General features: G+C 43.8%; 1 protein-coding gene across 2 annotated transcripts in view; it reads left to right on the top strand.

Moving 5' to 3' along the window:
* Nucleotides 1-25,309, top strand: part of LOC145353127 (uridine phosphorylase 1-like) — a 67,750-nt gene that overhangs the window by 9,184 nt on the left and 33,257 nt on the right. For both annotated transcript variants that reach the window (XM_080203523.1, XM_080203534.1), the window contains exons 2-5: nt 7,240-7,356; nt 8,919-8,980; nt 22,281-22,398; nt 24,767-24,925. In XM_080203523.1, coding sequence (XP_080059649.1) covers nt 8,934-8,980; nt 22,281-22,398; nt 24,767-24,925 — 324 coding nt within the window. In that variant the 5' untranslated portion in view covers nt 7,240-7,356; nt 8,919-8,933. The remainder of the gene's footprint in view (nt 1-7,239; nt 7,357-8,918; nt 8,981-22,280; nt 22,399-24,766; nt 24,926-25,309) is intronic.

Below are 25,309 nucleotides of genomic sequence, written 5' to 3'. Positions count from 1 at the left end.
CTTTGCAAGGCCAATGTAAAGTTCTGATAATGTTTAAAGATAGGAGACTGATAAGACTGGAAAGGGAGGTGTCCCATTTCCTCCGGAATGGGATGGAGAGAGTTGTAGTTACGTGGAGAAACTGATTAGAATTACTTAGAGAGTGGCGTGATTATGGAATTTGCTACCGTGGGAAGTAGTTGAGATGAATAACATGCATTTGAGAGGAGGCTGAATTAACAGATAAGAAGCCAATTGAGAAGACAACTCTCAAAAAGGGATTTGGATAAATACTAGCACAGGAAAAAAATTGTAATAAGAAGTGAGAAACTATTTGGGTAGCTCTTCTGAAGAGCTGGTCCAGATATGATGGGCTGAATGTGTCATTCCATTTCAGATCCGTACCAACCAAGGAACGATGAACAGGCTGTGTACCTTTTCTCTTAAAATGAGCAGGCAGAGGGCTGGTATAATAGAGGTTTTTGTAAAATTATTAAAGGTGGAGCAGTATGACAGATACAAGTCAGAACCAGGCTGAATATAGAAAGTTTTGAGGGGAAGCAAAAAGGAAATATGAACAGTATAGAGAGGTCATGAGAAGAAACTTGCAGCCAATTTTAAAGGAAATTAGAAAGATTTTAATAGGCATATAAATAACAAAAGGGCAGTATGAGAAGAAGTGGGGCTCATTAGGGATTAACAATGGGGATTTATTTATGAAGGCAGGATGGCATGGTGGCACAGTGGTTAGCACTGCTGCCCCACAGCTCCAGGGACCTGGGTTCAATTCCCGGTTTGGATCGCAGTCTGTGTGAAGTTTGCAAGTCTGCGTGGGTTTCCTCCGGGTGCTCCGGTTTCCTCCCACAGTCCAAAGATGTGCAGGTTAGGTTGATTGACCAAGCAAAATTGTCCTTTAGTGTCCCGGGATGTGTATGTTAGAGGGATTAACAGGGTAAATATGTGGGGTTTCGGGGATAGGGCCTGGGTGAGATTGTTGTTGATACAGACTCGATGGGCTAAATGGCTTCTACACTGCAGGGATTGTGTGTGGATTGTATGGCTGAGTTATTTGCACTTGTTTTTAATGAGGAAGACGATCTGCCAAAGTCCTAGCGAAAAAGATAGTTAAAATACTGAATGGGCTAAAAATTGATATTCTAGAAAAATTAGTTGTGTTTGAAGTCACCAGGAGTGAGTGGGATGCATCCAAGAATGCTGAGGGAAGTTAAAATGGAAATCACAGAGCGATTGTCCATAATCTTCCAGTCCCCTTTCGATATGGGTTTAGTGCCAGAGGACTAGAGAATTACCTTGTTCAAAAAAGCTAAAGAAACAGACAGTGATGGGAATCAGCGGTGAGTGGTTGTTTTCAGTACTCTGGAGATGAGCACAGTGGCAATTTCCCAAAGGTAGGATCACTGTTTTTTATCTTGAGATTTATATGTATCTCAAGAAATGGATGCGCAAGATGTAATTTCAAATGACACACAACTTGGAAGTGTAGTGAACTCTGAGGAGTATAGTGAGAGACTTCAAAAGGACTAGGACAGGATGGTGGTATGGACTGACAGTGACAAATTAAATTTAAGGCAGAGAAGTGTCAAATGATTCATTTTGATAGGAAGAACAAGGAGAGGCAATATAAACCAAGGGGGACAATTATATTGGAGCTGCAACAATAGGGGTTAATATACACAAATTGTTGAAAAAAGCAGGACAGGTTAATGAAAGTGTTGAAAAGGGCAAATGGTATCCTAATTTGATAGAATTATTTAAAATCATGAAGGGTCAAGACAGAGTAGATGGAGAGAAATGGCAGAGATGGACAAAAGGATCAAGAACCAGAAGATTCAGGTTTGAAGCGATGAACAAAAAAGGTAGAATGGGGGAAAATGTTTTTCGTAGTGAGTTGGGATTTGGAATGTGCTATCTGAAAGGGTGGAGACAAATCCAGTGGTGGCTTTCAAAAGGGAATTGTATAACCAGCTGAAGGGAGAAAAGCTGCAAAGCTATGGAGAAACATAGAATCAGATCTATCAGTTTTCTCCAACCTGATGATGCTGCCCCTTTTCAGCTGGGGCTTCCGATCCCAGCTGAAGCCACAATGGGTCAGCATAGACATCCAAGAGGAAGGCTGATGAGCACAAGAAAAGACATCCATCCAACAATATGGAAAATTGTCCTGGTATGTCCTGTACACAAAAAAGCAGGACAAATCCAACCCAGCCAATTACCGACCAATTAGTTCACTCTCAATCATCAGTAAAGTAATGGAAAGGTCATCAACAATGCTATCAAGCAGCACCTGCTCAGCAATAACCTGCTCAGTGATGACTAGTTTAGTTTTTGCCAGGGTCACTCAGCTCCTGACCTCATTACAGCCTTGGTTCAAACGTGGACAAAAGAGCTGCATTCCAGAGGTGAGGTGAAAGTGACAGCCCTTGACATCAAGGCCACAATTGATTGAGTGTGGCATTAAGGAACCCTAGCGAAACTGGAATCAATGGGTATCGGGGGTAAACTCTCTGCCGGGTGGAGTCATACCTGGTACATAGGAAGGTGGTTGTGGTGTGGAGGGTCAGTCATATCAGCCCCAGGACATCTCTGCAGAAGTCCATCAGGCTAGTGTACTAGACCCAACAACTTTAGCTGCTTCATCAATGACCTTCCCTCTGACATAAGGTCAGAAGTAGGGATGTTCGCCAATGATTGCACAATGTTCAGCACCATTCATGACTCCTCAGATATGATAATAAAGTAAAAAGTATGACAACACCAGGTTTTAGTCCAGATTGGACTAAAACCTGGTGTTGTCAGACTTTTTACTGTGTTTACGCCAGTCCAACGCCGGCATTCCCACATCATCCTCAGATATGAAGCAGTTCATGTTCAAATGCAACAAGATCTGGACAATATCCAGGCTTGAGCTGACAAGTGGCAGGTAACATTCGTGTCTCACAATTGCCAGGCAATGACCATCACTAATAAGATCACTGTCTAATCACTGTCCCTTGACATTATATAGTGCAACCATTGCTGAATCCCTCACTGTCAATATCCCTGGGGTTACCATTGACCTGAAACTTAATTGAACTCACCACGTAAACATAGTGGCTACAAGATAGAGGCTAGGAATACTGTGGCGAATAACTCATCTCCTGACTTCCCAAAGTCTATCTACCATATACAAGGCACAAGTCAGGAGTGTGATGGAATACTCCCCACTTGCCTGGATGGGTGCGGCTCCAACAATACTCAAGAAGCTTGACACTATCCAGGACAAAGCAGCCCACTTAATTGGCACCACAGCTACAAACATTCAACCCCTCCACCACTGATGCTCAGTAGCAGCAGTGTGTACTATCTACAAGATGCACTGCAGCAATTCACCAAAGATCCTCAGACAGCACCTACCAAACCCACAACCACTTCCATCTGGAAGGACAAAGGCAGCAGATAAATGGGAACACCACCACCTGCAAGTTCTCCTCCAAGCCACTCACCATCCTGACTTGGAAATATATCACCGTTCCTTCGCAGTCACTGGGTCAATATCCTAGAATTTCCTCCCTAACGCATTGTGGGTAAACCCCAAAACATGGACTGCAGCAATTCAAGAAGGCAGCTCACCACCACTTTCTCAAAGGCAACTAGGGATGGGCAACAAATGCTGGCCAACCAGCAATGCCCATGTCTCACGAATGAATAAAAGAAATTCTCAGGGAGAGCATGCTTCCTTTTCATGACAGTAACTGCAGTTTTCATATCAAGATTTTAGAAGCCCCAGGTTTTTTAGGAGGCGCATGCATGAGTGGGTGAGCAGTCATATCCTGGGGCGTAAACATTCCTCTAAGTACATATTTTGGTTTTCAACTGATAATGCCATAGCGTTATTTTCCCATTGACAAATCCTGTTTCACTCAAGTACATACTTCCAGTGAGGCAGTGATAAGCTAAAACAATTTTGTACTTAATAGACTATTGATTAGAAATGAAATATCTTTGGAGGTTTTCTGTACCACATGACACTTCACAAATCTGATCAGCCATTTACAACAAACCACAGAACATTAAAATTTTATACCAGTTTTGCTTTTTTCTGTGACACACAGGCAATTTTTACAGTCAAACCAAACAGTAAATATAACATTTGATTCCTGTTTAAGGGACAGGAAGGAGGCATTGCCAATTACCTTCAGCCCTTTGGCTGTCTAGGTCCTAAATTCTGGAATTCCCTCCCTAAACCATGCCACAACTCTATCTTTTCTCTCCTTTTAAGATACAGTTTCTTCAAACTAACCTCCTGTTTTAATACAGTGGCTGGGATTTTCTTCAATATTGGTGAAGGCAGGAAAAGAGTCTTGAAGTTGCCACCTTGTAGTGTGGCATTTAAACAACTTGAAGTCATGGATTCCATGATGTATTGCTGGTGGGCATTCTCTGATTTGCCCCCTGCACCATCAGATCAGACACCCCATGATCCGGGTTGCCTCAGTGCACAGCTAGCAAACCAGGAGACAGTCTTCACCCAGGTGCATACCTTGGCACTGCCTGGCAATATGTTGGCACCAAGCTAGTGTTATATAGAACACCACAGCACAAACAGGCCCTTCGGCCACAAGTTGCGCTGATCACATCTATACCTACCAAGCCCTAGAACTATCTGTAACTCCCAATCCCATTAGATCCCATATACTCATCCAGAAGTCTTTTAAAAAACCCCAGAGAGTTTGCCTCTACCACCACCAAGGGCAGCCAACTCCACTCACTCACCACCCCCTGAGTGAAAAACTTACCCCTAACATCTCCTCTGTACTTGCTTCCCAGCACCTTAAACCTGTGTCCTCTCGTAGCGACCATTTCAGCCCTGGGAAATAGCCTCCGAGAATCCACCCTATCTATTCCTCTCAACATTTTATAAACCTCTATCAGGTCGGCTGTCAATCTTCGTCTCTCCAGGGAGAAGAGACCTAGCTCCCTCAACCTATCTTCATAAGGCATGCCTCCCAATCCAGGCAACATCCTTGTAAATCTCCTCTGCACCCTCTCAATAGCTTCCACATCCTTCCTGTAGTGAGGCGACCAGAACTGTGCACGGTACTCCAAGTGGGGTCTGACAAGGGTCTTATAAAGTTGCAGCATTACCTCCCGACTCCTAAACTCAATCCCTCGATTAATGAAGGCCAGTACACCATGTGCCTTCTTGACCACCTCCTCCACCTGCAAGGCCGATTTAAGAGTCCTATGGACCCAGACCCCAAGATCCTTCTGGTCTTCAACCCAGCTAAGACTCCTACCCTTGATATTGTACTCCTGCATCCCATTGGTCCTGCCAAAATGGACCAAGTTGCTGGCAGCAAGTTGGCACTACCCTGATACCACCCAGATACTACCCTGGCATGGTCCTCTGCTCCCAAGAGCCTTGTTGCACTAACCTCTGAGCTTCCTGGGTGTGCTGGTGGCCAGGCACTCGCCTTCAGCAACCAGTTATGCTTCACTCTGTTCTGACATCAAGCCGCTTTGGATCGATTTTTTGCCTTGGGGGCAAGATTCTGGCATGCGGGCCGATCAAAGATGTATGTTAATTTATTATAATGGGGTTTCTGACATTGAATGGCATTAAACATGGCCAGTCACTGATGGGGAGGGGCAATCGCTTCCTGTTTGACGTCTTCGTGAAATGCGACTTTGGCCTTCCCGTGATACCTTTCTGTTGCCTGACCTGAACGGGAGTGAAACATTCTGTCCAGTGTCTCTCTATGGCTCAGTCAGATTCTGTTCAGTAATTATTCCTGTGAAGTTCCTTGGCATGTTCCATTATGTTTATGATGCTGAAATCTCCTCTCTCCCCCTCCCTCCCTCCCTGCATCTCACCTCATTGAATCAGAGTTGGCCTCCTGACTTGAAGATAGAATGAGTGAGGGTGTTGAAACTACAAATTCTGATTGAATATGATTTTGCTGCTGATCACCTACAGTCTCTAATTGAGGCACAATTTCCTACCTGTTCTTTCTCGATATTTTCTCTGCTCTCGATGCTTCTACCTCCTCTTCCCTGTACCCGTTTCTGCCGGACTGGCCACTTGGAGGCTTTTTTTTGCTTTGCTACCATCTCCTGTCAGGGACTCTTGGCTTCTTGGTTAGTGCGGCCACCCTCTCTTTGAGGCTGCTCCCCTGTTGATTTCCCCCTTTGGTGCTGCCCTCGCCCTCTCCTTCCTGCTGTCCACCCTATTCCTCCTCTTCCTTGCTGCTGCTCTGGTGGAAGGAAGCTGAGCTGGTGCTGGCCTTGCTTTCGGCCATGGGGGCGATCATGTTGGTCAAAGTGCTCATGAGTAGCTGGGGCAGTGGGTTGGGCTGGATGGTGCTGCTGCCTTTCTTTCGCTCATAGCCCAAGGCTAAAATGGTTTTCTTCAGAGTGATGTCTAGTTACTGCCTCCAGGACCTGCTTGATCACTGCCGCTGAACCTCTAGCACCATCACTTTTCTTCAGCCAAGAAGCAGCCGCCTTCTTGATGGTGCCACCAAAAGCAGGAGGAGCGGCTGCAGAGATCTCCACTTTGGCAGGGATGCTCTTGGCTATCAGACAGATCGCCCTCAGTCGGCACCTGTCACCCTCATAAATTTGCTCTGAATCTACCCTAGTTAGCCTGGCGATAGTGCTACACGACACAAAGCAGCATGCTCTTGTTGTAAAGACTTGTTATTTAATAAAAGTCCCATTGGCTTCATTTCTTTGTTTAAATATAATGTGTGATGTGAAGGATAAGATGTTAATCATTACACAGATTAGGTGTTGAGCTTTGTGTTGACACAAAGGAAGCCACTTAAGCAGTGTGGTCACTTTGCAGCCCTTTTCCCAGTTTTTGCAACCATTTTTCCCAGTTCTTTCAGCCATTGTTCCCAGTCTTTGTGGCCTTTGTTTCCAGTCTTTGCCCAGATGACCCAGGTGTGACATGCAGGCTGGATTGAGGCAAGTTTGAGATTAAATGTATGCTCACATTTAGTGGACTTTTTTTTAATGCATAGTAGTGGTTCTCGAATTATTTTGTCCAGAGATCACCGAGGCTGGGCAAAAGACCCTATGGACGACCTACCAATATTACCCCACTCGTTTTCACTTATCACCTCATCAGAATGGGGTAAATGGCACTGTTTTTGATGATTGATTTATGCCAGCAACCAAAATATAGACATTTATATACTATAAATGTTAACACGGCAGGAAAACACGTTAATTTGAAACACTCCATTTTTATTCTAGATATTGACCAAAGGTTTGCATTCTGCATATGGAGCACGATCACAAAATTTGGTGACAACACAAATGTGGGAAGATTGACAAACAGGAGGACTGCAAAAAACTCAGGAAAACAGAGAGGTAATGAAATAGCAACAATGAGAAACTGTATAGATCTGGGGGGGAATCTTGAGATGGAGCAGAGAGGGTCAGAGATCATATTGAGGCTTCTACTATTCTGAAGAATTTTGATGGAAGGAATAAGAAAGGTCAAGAGATGACTGTAAATTTGGAAGTACTGCTGTGTCTCCTTGATCTGAGGTTTTAGGTGGGTACAGTAGTGGGCAGCAGTCACCACCTTCCCAATGGCGCTATCCAGTACAGAAGGGCTGCTGACTGGCTGATAGCTCTTGAACAGCAGGACTTGCGCCAAGTGTTCCTTGATCCTGGAGGCTGGCCTGCTAAATGCCTGAATGGCAGAGGATGCAGCATGTCTTCTCGAGAAGAGACAATATAGGGTTTTTACTGGATCTCCAGTTGGTGGGCTAAGTCCCCTACACCGGCACAAGAATCCACTCAGTGCGACTCATGGCCTCTACCTATTGATGGAAATCTGTGGTTCAGTGCCAGCCTGGCTCAATGTTCAGTCCACGGGCCAAACACCATTATCAAAGCCTCTCCATAAGCCTCCAGCACTAGTTTTCAAAATGCCAGTCAAACAGTAGAGTTTGAATGGAAGAACCTGCATGGAGATAGTCCTCCGATAACAGGCATTCCTTTTCCATGTGTGCTGCTGATATTAACGACACGTGGGAGAGAAACAATCTGACTGGAGGAGCAGCGAATACCAGTGGCAGTGAGTTTGGAACCTGAGAATGGGAAGCCCAGGGAGCTGAGGGCTGGGATCCAAGGAGTGGGACCTGGGGAACCATGGAGTGAAGCAGAGGAGCCATATCCAGAGAGTGGAAGTGCCAAGGCACAGGGCCCTGGGAGCAGAGATGCCAGGAAACATGACCCAGGCAGGCTGGAGTAGAGCCAAAGGCAGCAGGACAGGCCCACTGGTATCTGAGTAAGTGAGTGAGTGAAAACCGTGTGAGTGTGTGTGAGGTGAGAAAGAGAGAAAGATGTGTGAACGAGAGAGAGAGAGAGAGAGAGAAAAGTGTGATGGTGGGGGGGAGAGAGACAGAGAGAGTGAGGGGGAGAGTGAGAGTGTATGAGGGAGGGTGAGAGAGAGAGAGAATGTGTGAGGAGAGAGAGTGAGTTTAAGGGGGAGAAACAGTGTGTGATGAGATGGCAAGAAAGTGTGGGTGGCAGAATGTGTCCAGAAGTCTGGCTCACTCCCAGTATCAGGATTCTTGCCCACCCTCATCCACACTCACATGGGTGATGGTGACTGACTGAGCCAGAAAGACACATTCCTTTCCTATTATACTTTAATACTCGTCTTTATTTATTACTTGTCTTTTTGTTTACTTTCATACCTCAGTTCTTTTTTAATTAATGTTTAATGTTGTGCCTGACCTTGTTTTTCCAAAATTTGCTCATCGGCCCCTAGAGTGAGAAAAAGTTTGAAATGTGGCACCCCAGGCAAAAAGATTGGACAAAACCCATTCCAGGCTCATAGTTGGCACAAGCAGTCAGAAATCAATGTGTGTTATATGTTTACATTCATCTGTACATGAATTACATCTTTCTTTTCAAAGGATTCAGATCACAAAATGGCAAGCAATAACAAGGATCCATGCAAGAAGGAGACGCCTTGCCCGTAAGAAATGCAACTATTATCTTCTTACTCAGTTTTTAGTTTGGTAATAGATTTTGGTGATGTTGTCTTGTGTGCTCGCATGGCCTAGAAATTGCCTGAATGGTGAATTGGATTTTCCTTCCTCATTTTTCAGATTCTATTATGTTTTGCGTTGCAATTTGCTGAAGGTATTAGCTAATACCATCGCAGTGAGTGTGTCTGGGACCTCCTCCTGAATGCCCTGCACTTGAAATTAAATATTGAAAAAGAAATAGAGAGGGATAAAGACTACAAGTAAAGATAAAATGTCAAAGAAAAGATTGATAAAAGGAACAGCTTACTACCTGCAGGAGTGATGCTCCCAGTTTCAATTGTTTCCTTTCTTGCCCTCAGAGATTGAGTGACATGTCATAACTGTGAAACATGAACATGCCAACCCTAATTGGCTGTAGCAAGATTCATTTGTATTCATGTCATGGATCCAACAATCTCTGGACACTTAAAGGGCGGTAGATGGCGTGTTTCTGCTTTTGCAAGGCTGATGTTGGAGCGGTGCAAATCATTCAGCAATTTGGGGTGAATCTCTTAAACTTCTGAGCTTTTTTATGCATCCGTAATTGCTGGCGGTGTTAATTCTACAGCTATTTCCAGACCCTAGTGTCTTCACCTTTCTTGTTCCCCTACCGCCAGTGGGGGATGGGAAATGTTTATTTAATTCTTGCAGCAACCCAAGTAGTTTTTGATGGTGTTGGGATGATCATCTTGTTATGTAATGTGCTTTAAGCGAGTTAACATGCGTAATGTTGTCTAATCACTCCTTCTAATTTTGTCTTGAATTGCCATTAAAAGAGCTGCTTTAAAGTTGCATCTATGATTTTAGAATGGTACTGATTATTATTAAAGAGGTCTGGAGCATTCAAATCTAATATAAGCTGTATAATATTTTCTGATTCTTTTTAAGTACATATTTTTGTACTCGTATTCACTAATAGAGGCATGATGCCATTTTGCTGCTTTTGGGCAGTGTGTTAAAATGATGGTAGCAGTTTTCATTCTTTACTGTTGACCTAACCATGAATCATAACCAGGCTATGACTTGTTTGGAGAGGTGACAGAGAAATGAATCTCTCTCCCTGCTGCAGACTGCTAGTTGAGCACAGCACTGTTGTATCACACCACTAATAGACCAAATAGACAATTCTGCTGCTTGACTTGTATTATTCTTGTCAGTGCAATACCACATTCGGTGTCAGCAGATTTATCCCTTCCCCCACCCGTAGCTACTAATGGATGTCTCATTGAGATGGTGAATTTTAATCTTTACAGCCTGCCAGCCTACTGTCAGCTAGAAGTACGAGCCAGAATGATTAATTCATTCAAGTTGGAGTTTGGGGATCATCTGGCCAGTTTTAAGCAGCAAAGCTAGATAATAATTTCGGATAGCTTTATTCCAAATTGGCTAAGTCTCCTAATCTTGTGTATGGAACAAATCTATATCCATCTGAAACACAGATAATGCAAATCTAAAAAGAATTACATTGCTGAGGGAAGCACATAACATTTGATGGTAAGTAGATACAGGAAGCAATTGTAAATGAAATACAGTAAAAGCTGGGGTTCATTGTGTAACATAATGGTTATGTTACTGGGCCAGTCATTCAGCCTAGTGCAATAACATAATGAGTTCAAATTCTACCAGAATTTAAATGCAGAGTATTTAAAAAATTTACAAATCAGAAAGGTGACCAGAAGATGTTGGATTATTGTAAAAGCCCAACTGGTTTGCTACTGTCTTTCAGAGAAGGAAATCCCAGTCCCACACCAGTGTGGTTGGCTCACTCGTTTAGGTTTAAAGTTTATTTATTGGTGTCACAAATAGGCTTATATTAACAATGCAGTTACCTTACTGTGGAAATCCCTTGTCGCCACACTCCAGAGCCTGTTCGGGTACACTGAGGGAGAATTTAGTGTGGCTAATGCACCTAACCAGCATGTCATTCGGACTACGGGAAGAAACCAGAACACCCGGAGGAAACCCATGCAGACACTGGGAAAATATGCAGACTCTGCAAAGATAGTGACTCAAGCCAGGAATCAAACCTGGGTCTCTGGCACTGTGAGGCAACAGTGCTAACCACTGTGCCACCATGCAGTTGTATCAAACCATTACATTGCATAGTGGTCCACGATGAAGGCCAGCACCATCCTTTCATGACAATGAATAACAGGCAATAAATGCCAATCTCACTCGCGATACCTACATCCCGAGTACTACAAACGCTTGGCTTTCTCTCCTTGTTGGACCTTTTCCATCAGAATAATTGGATCAGGCAAGTTTAAGATCTCACATTAATATGCTTTGTGTGGCACGGCTGAATGCTGTGAATTTTAACTGAATGGCAAGCCTTTCTATGTTGGCGTACTGCATGGCTGAAGATTTACAGAAGGCAAAAAGGACAGAAATAAATATGTTCTTCATATATCCGACCACTATTCGCAATGTAGAGGACAATTACAGAAGGATAAAGTGGTTATAACATAGAATTAGTTGATTTGGATTTTCCTATTGGTGCCCCCTGTTTGCAAGAGCAGCTTCCCCCACTATTTTACATCTGCCTCCACCACCTGTCACATAGTGCATTCCAAATCCTGACCACTTGCTGCATGAGAAGGTTTTTCCTCGTGTTGCCTTTGGTTCTTTCGCCGTTGTATCTTTAACTCCTTGCTCTCTGGTTCCTGACCCCTTCCACAAGAGGAGCAGTTTCTATCCATACCAACTCAGTCTGGATTATCATAATTTTGCCCAGCTCTATCAAATCTTTGAATTTCTCTTTAAGGGGAGCAGCCCATCTTCTCCAATCTATCCATGTAACTAAGTTTCTCACTTCTGGAGCCATGCTTATCAATCTTTTTTCCCCCCTCTCTAATGATTTCCACCATTCCTAAACTGTGATGGTCATAATTGGACACACAGCTGCAGTTGGGGCTGAATTACTGTTTTATACATTTTTGCCATACTTCCTCTGCTTTTGTACTCTATGGGTGCAATCTTCCCAAAACTTGGCAGAGTGCTGGATCAAGTGAGGAAACCTGTATGAACCCACATGTGGCTTTTCTCTCCAGATCTAGTGGCACTCTGTTCAATTTCAGAGGGTTGGTGTGGTTCTCATAGTCAGCTGGAGTGGCTGAGCCTGAAATAGCTGGTAGATTGAGACACGGTGTTTAAAGGGTGCCCTTATCTACAAGTTTAATTGAAGGAACTCTATCCCCCTGCCTCCCCCCCCCCAATCTACTGATCATCAAGACGTCACTGGCGGATAAGGGAACACCACCCCCCTCCATTCCCCACAAGCAGAAGGGAAAACCCATATTCGTACAGTCCCACCTGCATAAGAACGTAAGAAATAGGAGCAGGGGTAGGCCATCTAGCCCTTCGAGCCTGCCCCGCCATTCAGTAAGATCATGGCTGATCTGAAGTGGATCAGTTCCACTTTCCCGCTTTCCCCCATAACCCTTAACTCCCTTGTCTATCAGAAACCTATCTACCCCTGACTTAAATATATTCAGCGAGGTAGCCTCCACCACTTCAACAGGCAGAGAATTCCAGAGATTCACCACCCTTTGAGTGAAGAAGTTCCTTCTCAACTCCGATCTAAACTGCCCCCCTCCCCCCCCTTATTTTGATGCTGTGCCCTCTAATCCCGCTATCCTTTCTAAGCGGAAAGTGTATGTTGGGGGGGGAGGGGGAGGGGGTGGGGGTGGGGGTGTCACCTGCATGACCACCCCCACATACACAGAAAGAGACCCCCCCCCCCCCCCCCCCCCCGGCCTACCAATGGAGGAGGTTACCCCTCCCCCAGTGGAGCCCCCTGACAGTACACCCGGCTTTGAGCTTGTGTGAGATCTTATCAAATGTCCTTTGGAAGTCCATGCATACCACAGTGACCCCATTACCTTCATTAACCTTCTCTGATACTTCATCAGAAATCTCCATCAGTTTGCCTTTAACAAATACTAATTTCAACTGTAGAATGTTCAGCCCTGTTTCTGATTCAGATTTGTGTACTTTTCATGAAGAATACGGATAATGATTGAAGGTTGCTGAGCTGTTCCCTTGTCACATTCATGCCCAGGGTCATCATACAGTAACTTTAAGTTATCTAGCAAGTATTTAAACATTTTCTTCGTTCTTGGGCTGCGAGCATTGTTAAGACTGGCATTTATCTCCTACCTTCAGTGCCACTGAGAAAATAGTGGTAGGGTACTTTGATACAACCGAATATCTTGAGATGAGATGGGAAAGTGGAACTGAGCAGCGACAGATCAGCCATGATCTTATTGAATGGCGGGGCAGGCTCGAAGGGCTGGATGGCCTACTCCTGCTCCTATTTCTTATGTTCTTATGATGACAGATAAGCAAGCTAGCATTTAACAAATTAATACATAATTTTCAACAAATATACATACCTCTATGTCCACTATGGCTCAGTTAGAAACATAGAAAATAGGAGCAGCAAGAGTCTGTTCGGCCCTTCGAGCCAGCTCTGCCATTCATTGTGATCATTGCTGATCCTCCAACCCCATAGCTTGATCCCGCCTTCCCCTAGGATAGGATTCAACCTCACAGTCAGATGATTGAAAGTCCAAGTCCCATTGCAGAATTTGAGCACAAAAACTGCCGTATAAGAGGATGGCACATAAAATATAGGGACTGAGTACAGTACTGGCCACATGATGATATAAGAAATAATAGGCCTTGCACCTTGAAGTCAGTTTAGTATTGGACAGAGCTGTGTGCACAAGCAAGCATGGAGCCAGCTTCTAGCCTGGACCTTCTTATATATATTATATACATATGTACGTGTGTGTATCCCATGGTTCGTATAGTTAACAGACTTAAAACTACAGGGATTTTATTTGGACCGATCAAACATCCTACCTTGTGGCAACTTGCCGTGGGGGAAAATCTTCAAATAAAGGCTTAGGAGTTGAAGGCAGAAATTTAAAATTCCTCACTGCAGCAGAAGATTCCATGGGATGTCCTGGAAGTCTGACTTCAATTCTCAGTATCAGCAGCAGATCTAGCAGGGGTGAGCTAGAGTTTTTAAATTCTAGGATGAAGTAAGTCTGGAGAAACTTCTAAAAAAAAAATGCAGCGGTCAGAAATTGCCATTTAAAACTCCGTCAGAATACCCAAAATCCCGAGTCAGCATCTGGTCCGAGCTCTGTCCATGAAGGCCAATAAGGGGTTTAATTAAAGAGTTTAATTTATTAATTCAGAAGAATTACGACAGAAGAATTACGCCAGAAGAATCCGCTTCAAAGACCAGCAAAAGCCATCATTTAATGTTTTGTCACCTTAAAGCATAACATGAAAATGGAGAAGCCTGCAACTCACCAATCCAAGCAGGCATGGTTTAAAATTTTTTTAAGGCTGAGTGTGAGCGTCATTGCAGCAGGAGCCCGCCAAAGCTTGCAAGTGCAGTTAACCCTTTGGGTGGGATTTTCCGGCCATGTTCGCCCCAAGATCGCAAAATCCCAGCCGAGGTGAACGGACCTGTGCATGGTCCATGTCTCACCTGTTACAATGCCCATGGCAGGCAGGACTGGAAAATTCTGCCCTCTGTCTTCAAAATAATGGCGCCATCTTGAATTTCGGCAACTTCTTAAAGCCGAACCTACACTTTGAAAATTTTTAACTGTGGATCAGAAATCCACTCTTCCAGATTATTTTGGACTTATCTAAGGCCAAGATCAATCACATTATTGGGAACATCGGAAGAGAAAAGTTCTTAGATACATGATTATTCCAGTATGCATCAAAACTCAGAAGCTGAATAAATTAACACATTGCTTGACTCAGTAGCCCTGATTGCAGATCACATTATCACTAGGCAAGAAAACAATAAATCATCTTCAAATTGAGCACAAATACAAAAATCATTTGATGTTCATTTTAACCTAAGAAGTAACAAAGACCTTGAAAGGGCTAAATTTAGTAAGTGCGTGCAGCAGCCCAGAGAACCCATCGACTTTGTTAATAAGCTGTACTGAATAGCTGGAGGCTATGAATGTGGAGATCTAAAATCTGAACTTCTCAGGGACAGAAGAGTTGTGGAATAGTGGATGACGCACTCTTGGGCATGTTAAAACTGAAGGAAGATTTAACCGTCAAGGAAGCTATCTAGTTTTTAAGCAGTCTGCACTCCATGTGTAGCACAGATCCATTTCAAGAGGACAAAGTAAGCCATGATATAAAGGAAATCCTGCAGTCTAGCACAAAAACAAGGACATTCAGGCTAAGGAAAGCAATACCCTAATCAACCAGTAGAATGACTGTGCCAACACTGTGAAGCAAAGCGTCCCCCAGATGAGATCAGTGTCCTCCAATTTCATACCAACAGTGCAATAGAACTGGACAGTCAGCAAGACCAAAACAGCTAAAGGCACAGAAGAGCCAAAGACGATTGAGTCGAGACCACAAGCTTCAGCCAGAAGTGCCGAGTGAACAATCCATCTCAGTCTCCTCCAGCACCAGAGCTGTCAGTCTTCAATTCACTTCACGAACAAATGAAAGACCTGGATATTGCAAGAGCCATGGGCTCGGATAATATTCCGGCAATAGTACTGAAGACCAGAAGTTGTCATGCCTCTAGGCAAGCTGTATCAGTACAGCTACAATGTTGGAAAATTGCCCAGGTATGTCCTGTACACAAAATCAGGACAACTCCAACCTGGCCAATTACTGGCCGATCAGCTTACTCTAAAGTGAAGAAAGGGCCATTAACAGTACCATAAAACAACACTTGCTTAGCAATAACCTGCTCACTGATCATCACTTTGGTTTCCACCAGAGCCACTCAACTTCTGGCTTCATTATGGTCTTGCTTCAAACATGGATAAAAGAGCTGAACCCCAGCGGTAAGGTGAGAACGACTGTCTTTGATATCAGGGCAGCATTTGACATGGCATTGAGAAGCCCGAGCAAAACTGCAGTCAAAGGGAATTAGGGAGAAAACTTCTTTTCATTACAAGGACAGAAATGGGGATGTTTGCTGATAATTATAAAATGTTCAGTTCCATTCCTGACTCCTCAGATACTGAAACATGTCCAAATGCAGCAATATAGGACAAATTCAAGCTTGGGCTGACAAGTGGTAAGTAACATTCATGTTATGCCAGGCATTGACCATCTCTAACAAGAGTGCATCTAACCATCTCGCCATAAGATTCAATGATATTACCATCGCCAAATCCCCCACTATCAATTTCCTGGGGGTTTGCATTGATCAGAACAAAACTGGACTTGCTATATAAATAACATGGCTACAAGAGCAGATCAGAGGCTATGAATAGTGTGGCAAGTAACTCAAAAGCTGTGCTTGCTCAATCTTACCTCACCAACTTCCTGTTTAGTTAATTTTGCTGTAATTCACACACCAGGAATGCAAAGAGTCCAAGTTCCATATTCTGTTACTATGCATCTATTATTCCAATTCCATTGCTTCCTTACAAATCAATAATTGTTTATTAGTTAATCCAATATGGCAGTGTATTGTCGATAGAGAAAGAAACAGTAATCTCTATTTAATGGTAAATTCAATCACTGATTCTCATTCTGATATAGTGTGGCTCAAGCAGTCAGCCAACTGTTGAGGATAACAATCAGTTGAGTGATGATTTGTAGGTTGATTCTTAAATCGGCTTTTAAATAAATGATGGTAATGTTGGCAATATTATATTCCTAGCAGAAAATCCCATTCCACCCATGCTCCGAATTCTCGGTATTTGGGTCCTGATGGAAAAAGTGCTGCACTAGGAGTCCAATTGGTCAAACCAACCTTGTATGACACGATTACATAGGCTCAGTCTGAAATATCACAAGCTTTAATCAAGGGACACACCGATGTTAATTGTGAATGAATGACGTAAGCACACCTTGCAGGGTTGGCACTCATACTTTCAGCTGTGGCTCATTTGGGAGCACTACACTTTGAGTCACAAGATTTTGGATTCGAGGACTGGATTTTGTAAGGATGGGTGTATAGCCCACAATCGTAACACACTGCCAACAGGTTAAACAAGCTGTGAGTGTGACTTCTGCCCCTCAGTGGAAGGACTTCATGCCCTCAAGAGCTGCCCGCTAATCAGACTGGAAGCTGACCCATGCTGTCCAGACCAGGTATTGGATGGGAAGGAATTGGGCAGCCTAGCTGCGGGAGTGAGGGCCAGGGGAATAAGAGGGCATGCTTTGGAAGCCAGGCATAGAGGAAAAGGGGGAGCAGGTAATGCCATGGGGAAGGGGCAGTTCCCAGTGCTCAAAGGGCATCTTCCAAATGCCGTGACTTCCACCTTTCCTGCCTTTAAAACTATTTTTAAAAAGGCATGCTCACCCTCCTGTCTGCATGCCCATGCCAATCATTTTCTGGTCAGTTGGTTTGCTAACAAGCTCAATTGACCGTTAATTATTTAAAAACAGTGGTTAGGCTGCTGATTCCAGAGCCAGTCCTCCCGTGTCTAAAGGGGGACAGCTAAGAAGTGGGTGAGCTTGCCATCCCTTGTGTCTTCCATGTACCAACTCGCACCACCCTCCCCGCTCCCCCCCCAACCAGGTGTAAAATCCAGCCCCATGTCACCCTCTCAGGCTCAGGTACGGAGGCACAAGGTATGGCACGGTGACACAATGGTTATCACTACTGCCTCAATGTCAGGAACCCTGGTTCAATTCCCGGCTCGGGTCACTGTCTGCATGGAGTTTGTACATTCTCCCCATGTCTGCATGGGTTTCCTCCAGGTGCTTCCCACTGTCCAAAGGTGTGCAGGTTAGCTTGATTGGCCATGATAAATTGACCATAATTTCAGGCGGATTAGTAGAGTAAATATGTGGGATTATGGGGATAAAATGGAATTGTTGTCAGGTGCAGGCTCAATGGCTGAATGGTGTTCTTCTATATTGTAGGCATTCTAGGATCAAAGCTAGCATTCCAGTGCAGTACCAGAGACACAATGTTGGAAGTGCTGTCTTTCACGTGAGATGATAAAGTGAGACTTATCTGCCTGCTTGGGTAGATGCAAAAGATCCCATGGATCTTTATTATGAGGAATAACAAGGTTTTTTATTCCACAATTAGCATTAAAAAGATTGACCGCACCCATCGCATCATGTTGCTGTTTTTGGGGAGTTTGCTGTGCTCATATTGGCTGCCACTTTTCCCACATTGCAATAGTAAATATACTTAAAAAAAACCCACCTAATTGGTCCTAAAGCATTTTGAGACATCTATTGATCATGAAAAATGCTAAAATGTGCAAATATTTCTTCCTTCTCCTTCCCCCCCCCCCCCCACCTCCTTTTTTCCTCTCCCTTTTTGCCTCCTTCAGCTTCCAACCTGCCAGTGAGGGGGTGAAATATTATCATGTATTTATTTCAGTTTTTAACATTTCCTCCACTATTGCAAAACATTTTTTACGTCAAAAAGGCTTCCCTTTAAATGGTTGCTGAATATGCCACCCCATTGCTCGCAGATTGCATGTTGGGACCTTGCTGTATGTGGCTTGGACAGGTACAATACTTGCAATTGCAGTGTTCCTGGTGCCTTCATGCTGAATTTGAAAAATCTTATGTTCAGATGTGCACTTCTGCAACTGTAGTGTATTTATTTAAATCCTGGTTTGCATAGATATGCTCAATATTTTGAGACATTATCTGTCATTTAGATTAAGTTATTTTCTAGGACCCTGCAGCAAGTCAGCTTTGTTATTTGTAACTAGTACTGCATGAAATATTTATCTGAGTGCACATTCCTAATGATGCTACACATTAAATCTCACTGCCTCCAGCAGGCAAAATTGAATTACCATGGAAAATAACTGAAGGCATCCTAGCCTTTAATTATTAGTTTTAATGATATTTCAGAACTTGTGTGGTAAACATTACCACAGCTTTAAAGTAAACTGCACCAGTAGCCACTTGCTTCTATATAGTGCCTTCAACATAGAATATCATCCCAAGGTGATTCACAGGCATAGTTCAAAGATCTTGAAAGAGGATTGGGTCTTTGAGAGGTATAGAATCCCTATAGTGCAGAAGGAGACCTTTTGGCTCATTGAGTCTGCACCGACTTTCTGACCGAGCATCATAACCAGCTGCACTCCCTGTAACCCCACGCGTTTACCCTCCTAATCTACAAATCTTTGGACACTGAGGAGCAATTTAGCATGGTTAATCCACCTAACCCGCACATCTTTGGACAGTGGGAGCACCCAAAGGAAACCCACGCAGACATGGGGAGAATGTGCAATCTTCACACAAACAGTCACTCAAGGTTGGAATCAAACCCAGGTCCCTGGCACTGTGAGGCAGCAGTGTTAACTGTTGTGCCACTCTACTGCCCATATATTGAAAGAATTCCATTCTCTAGGCTCTAGGTGATTGAAGGCATGGTTCAATTGAAGAGCAAAAAGCAAAGGAATGTACAAGAGGCCAGGTATTTTTAATGATCGTTGTGTTCAAGGAATCTATAGGCATTCCCATGAGTATTTGAACATAAGAATGGTGATTTTAAACCTAATGTACAATAGGAGTAGGAGTAAGTAATGGTGAGAGACAATGGAACTAGGTGGGTTAGGATATGGGTGGAGAGTTTGAGATTTAAAGTTTACCAAAGGTAGAAGATGGGAATGGGCTGAGGAATATTGGAGCTCAGGCATGAATGAGGGTTCCAGCAGCAGGTGGGCTGAATCAGGGCAGAGGTGTGTGTAGGAGATCTTGCTGACAGTGTTAGAAAGAGAGCTTTGGGGTCAAATAAGATATCAAAAATTATAGGGTCTTATTCAGTCTGTCAGAGTGGTCAAGGACCTGGATAGAATCAGTAACAAGTATTAGGAGGTGGGATTTTCCAGCCACACTCACCCCAAAACCAGAAAATCTCACCTGAAGTCAACAGACCTTTGCATGTTCACCCTCCCCACCTGCTCCAATTCCTGTGGCAGGCAGCACCGGGAAATTCCCTCCCATGGTGTTTGTGATAGAAGGTGAAGAGGATGCCTAAAGCCTTCTCCATGTTTACCTGAAGGAAATTGCAATTGATTTGGACAAGCAATATAAAAACACAGAGGCAGTGGCGGAGTCAAGAGAGGCTGTGGAAAAGGAAAGCTTGGCAATTCCCAGATCTACGTGAAGCTTACCCAACGTGTCTCGATGATATTGCCAAGTGCAACATGTAGCTGTGAAAAAATTGTTGTGTGTAGTACCATAATAACTAAATAAATGTTAGAATATCTGAATAACCAATTATAAGTCTATAAAAGCTAAACATTACTGGGCCTCGTACCTCGTCAAATGCTAAAACTTATTAGAAATTCTGCAAATCAGCAATTCTGCTTAGATTAGTAATTTTTTGATGCATAATCTGTATGAGTGGATAATCGACCTGCAGATCTTTGTCACCAGAGATTCCTGCTAAATCTGTTCTTTATCATGCAATTCTGTGAGGTCCAGGCAACTGATTCTGTTGCTTTATATCCACTCCGTAGGCTAATTTATTGAGTGAAAAATTAGTCCTCAGTACAAGGTGCGCCCTGTTATCACTGCACCAAGCAGCTGACGTGGGCTCCTATAGATATTTGGTCAGACTCTGTCAAAGCTGCGTTGATTCTTTGAAAGTATTCTCTTCACAATCAACGCTTACTCTCAGTGATGAAACTCAAGGTGTTCAGTTCCTTCCTGGATACTTTTCCTTCACTTTGGGCAGTCTTGTGTCAGGTATTCCCGGATGTCAGTGGATATCCACTTTTTCAAGGAGACGTTAAGTGTGTTCTTGAAGTGTTTCCTCTGCCCTCCTGGGGCTCGCTTGCCATGTCAAAGTTTCGAACAGAGTGCTTGTTTCCACAGTCTCGTTTCAAGCATCTGGTTGATGTGTCTGCTCAGTGGAACTGATAAATCGTGGTCAGTACTTCAATACTGGGAATGTTGGCCTAAGCAAGAACAGTGACATTGGTGCACCTGTCCTGCCGATGGATTTGCAGGATCTTGCGGAGGCAACACTGGTGTTACTTTTCCAGGGCTTTGAAGTGCTTGCCATACATAAAGTTTATTTATTAGCCACAGTAAGGCTTACATTAACACTGCAATGAAGTTGCTGTGAAATTCCCCTAGTCACTACACTCCGGCACCGATTCAGGTCAGTATGACTAACTAAGCATGTCTTTCAGATTGTGGGAGGAAACAGGAGTGACTGGAGGAAACCCACACAGACATGGGGAAAATGTGCAAACTCCACACAGACAGTGACCCAAGCTGTGCTACTGTGCTGCCTGATAGTCTATACATCTCTGAGTCATATAGGGGAGAGAATATCACTATTGCTGTGTGGGCCATGAGCTTGATGCCAAGTCTAAGATGCCAGTCTTCTAACTCGTTCTTCCTCAGATCACTGAGGGATCATGGGGGTGGGTGTAGAAGTCTAGCTTGGTTTAGGGGCATGAGGGACCTTGAGGGTAGATGAGGGCATGAGGTGATATGGAAGGAACATGGTGAGGGCTGGAAGGCCTTTGAGTTTTTATTTTAACTGGGACAAGCCCCACAGCACCGAGGCAGGTCTTGTAAACAGCGCAACCTCAGCACCTTGACTTCTTTTCTGAGTTAGCTGGCCCAACCCAACCAGCACCCCTACCACCACCACCACCACCACCACCACCACCACCACCCCCCCCCAATCCCTCCAACTACACCTGACAATAATTTCCACTTGGGATGAAAATCCAGCGCTAAATTTCCAATTCCACTGTCCGCTACTTCCACTTCTACACTTTTTCTTTCTTTGCAGTAATGAGTGTCAGATTTCTTTGCATGTTCAGGACCACATGTTCTTTATATTGCAGCCCATCAGAATTAATCATTTTTTTCTCGATAATTACCTTTTTAAAAGAAAAAGTATTTTAAAAACATTAGCACGTTTTCTCCCCTGTTGACAACACTTCAGTTCTTTACTGAAAGTAATGCAACAAATGTTACTGCAAGCAGATTTTTGAGTGTGCATTTTCAAAAATTGAATTTCTTAACCCTTCAGTCACACTGAATGTCTGTTTCAATGGTACATTTAGGGCAATGGAGTACAAGATGCGTTCTGCTTATATTTGTCGATGGAAGGCAGTCTGTGATGTCAATTGCTTTCATTTTTAAAAGCACTTTGGATCTTCACATGATAAATGAATGTTTACATGAGGTTACAATGCACCGTAAATGATGACAAGCACTTTTTAATGGCTGTTAAAGCAGTAATCTTATTACGAAAATGCCAATTGCTTTTTCCTCTTGCAGAGCAAAATGTGTTTATGCATCAAACCCTTATCTTGAAACATTGAAAGAAGATGTTTTATATCACTTTGACCTTGGAACGAAAACTCATGATTTCCGTGCTATGTTTGGCGATGTCAAGGTAAGCTCTCAGAATGACTGGGCTGAATTTTACTGATATGAAGGAGGTGTGGCCGTACTGGGGATAGTGGGATGTAGTATTGGATTTTGCCATTCGCAATGGTGGAAAGGTGGGGAACACTTGATCAGGAAAGTGGGGGGCATGACATCTGTGGGGGTGGAGGAGAAGGGAGGGGTTGAGGTGAATGAGAGATCTTCCAGTATACTGTGTACACCGGGAGTGAGGGAGCGAATATTTGTGGAAAAGGTACCAATCAAGCATCTTGCTTTGACCAGGATGGTTTCAAGCTTTGAATGCTGTTAAAGCAGCATTCATCTAGACAAAGGGACAGCATTCCATCACACACCTGACTTGTGCCTTGTAGATGGTAGAGAGGCTGTGGGGAGTCACGAGATGAGTTATTTACCACAGGATTCCTAGCCTTTGATCTGCTCTTGTTGCCAGAGTATTGATTTGGTTAGCCCACTTCTGTTTCTGGTCAATACTACACCCAGGATATTGGTAGTGGGGGATTCAGTGATGGCAATGTCATTGAATATCGAAGGGGAGATGATTAGATTATCTCTTGTTGGAGATAGTCATTGCCTTGCACTTGTATGATGAATGTTACTTGCCATTTGTCAGCCCAAACCTGGATATTGTCCAGGTCTTTCTGCGTTTAGACATGGACTAATTCCTCAGAGGAAGAGGCAGTGCTTTTAAGGAGTTCCTCAATTTTCAAAGCTGCTCCCCTCTGGAATGCCAGACGTGCCAAGCACAGCACACCACAATGATGCATGTGATTCTTGATAGGGCATAGTGAGGGGATCCTCCAGATCTATCCAAAGATCTGAACCTTATTTCCAGCAAGCATATCCAGTGGTTGCCTCTGCAGTTGCAATGTGGTTGCCCTTGTGGTTGCTGATGGCTTCCTATACCTGTGCAGACGGTGTGTCTTCTGTCCCTGTCACCTAGTATCCAACTACAAAGGAGTTTGGGTCACGTGAAAAGCTGAGGCACCTGAAAATGTCTCAGAATGAATGAGTTGCATCAGCTTCCACATGCCAGAATTCTCTTACAGTGCACATACTATAGTTGTACATTCAACAAATTGAAAGCATTGATGAAAGCTCCTGGCTACGCTATGGGAACCTTGAAGAACACAAGAAGATTGTGCATATCATGGGAACTTTGATATCCAGATGCATGCAGTTGATTGCACCCTGCACCAGGGGATAAGTAGCAATGGCCCCAATCCCATTGCCTTTCCTAACTGTCTGGCCCGATCTATAGATATTGCCCTGCCCTTCTGTGGTACATGGCAACTTGATGTAGTGATGGACTGCTGACTGGGATATCCCACAGATGCCTGCAGACAAATTTTAGAATGACCCTGAGGAGTAAAGTTTGACTGCCACCATCATCTGTGCCACCACAAGCAATAGATTGTTACCATATCCAATTAGACTCAAATCTCTTACAGCATTTAGGACAGCACCCACACTCTTTGTTGATACTTTAATGATATCTCATGATGCAGAGCCTTTTATAGTGAACCCTTTTAGCTGGGTACCATCTTCAATGATCATACACTTGCATTCGGGACCTTCTGCACCCTCCTCATGTGTCTTTTTCCAAGAACTCGTGAACCTGCTGCCCCTCTGAGTGTTGCAGCCCCATTCCAGCTGTGGCTGCAGCTCTCTCTCTTTCTTCTCTTCTGCCTCTCTCCCTCGCTCTCTCACTTGCATTACCTCTTCGCCATACCTTCCAAGGACTCTGAGCGCGCAAGACCCACTGACAAACGAAACACTCGTGTCTCAAAGTCTTTCAATCCCCTACTTCTGAATGGGAGAGTTGGACCTCAGAGACCCTTTCAGTGATGTACCCCTGATCTTTATTCCCATTTTCAACCCCTCCAGTTTATTGCTCATGCGCTATGATGCTTCTCAACTTCGTTGCTTTCAGTCACTCTCATTTTCATCTCCCACTCACCTGACACTGAGCTGTCACCTCCTTATAGCTGACAAGCTGCTGATGCTCTGTTGATTTCTTACGCCCAGGTGAAATTTCAAAACCACCTCAAAATAGCAGACAGTTGGCTTCCTTACAGGTGTGTTGCCTGCCCGCCTACCGCTGCTGCGTGCAATTTCAACCCCCGCAGCCCAACCACTTCTGGGAAATCTGCATGGGGGCAAAAACACATCAAAGTCCTGCTCCGCATTCCACCTTGCAATTTTAACTGACCAACACCCACATTCTCCCCGCCCATTCACCACTGCCCAATGCCCATCTGCCCGTGAGTATTAAAATCCTGCCAAGGATTATAGCACTTGCGTTTGTTGACTGATGAATAAAAATGACGCCATGGTTTCTTTTTTTCATGTGGCAGTTTGTATGTGTCGGAGGAAGTGGGTTGCGAATGAAAGCCTTCAGTCAGTACATGAATGAGCTGTTAGGATTGGGGCATGCCACTGATGACATTCCCAATATCTGTGCAAACACGGACCGTTACAGCATGTACAAAGTGGGACCTGTCCTTGCAGTCAGTGTAAGTAACCACAAAATGTAAGTAAGTATGCTGATGGATATATATTACCTATTTGTAACTGTTTAGCAACATATTACTTTGGGTGATTAAAAAGATGTATGAAACCTCTTATCCTACACTTACATGATTTCAAGTGAGTGAGGAATATTTCTTCATCTCACTTATTTATTATTCTTTTCCAAAACCATTTATTGCTTTGATATTCAGAAGAAAATACTACCAGAGTTTGTAGCAGTATTCAAATTCATGAGGGCAGCGGGCACATTTGCCACCTAAGCCCATAAAAAGCTTGGAAAATTCCAATGTTCAGCCACAGTGGTGAAAAAATTTTGTTCAATCCAGCCCCCACCACCCAAATTGATCGCCCCCTTCCCTTCCCTTCCC

The sequence above is a fragment of the Carcharhinus amblyrhynchos genome, chromosome 2 (assembly GCF_965287045.1).
Source record: "Carcharhinus amblyrhynchos chromosome 2, sCarAmb.v2.hapA, whole genome shotgun sequence".
Classification (NCBI taxonomy): Eukaryota; Metazoa; Chordata; class Chondrichthyes; order Carcharhiniformes; family Carcharhinidae; genus Carcharhinus; species Carcharhinus amblyrhynchos.
Note: the sequence above shows the minus strand (reverse complement) of the source record. Positions and strands in the feature narration are given on the sequence as shown.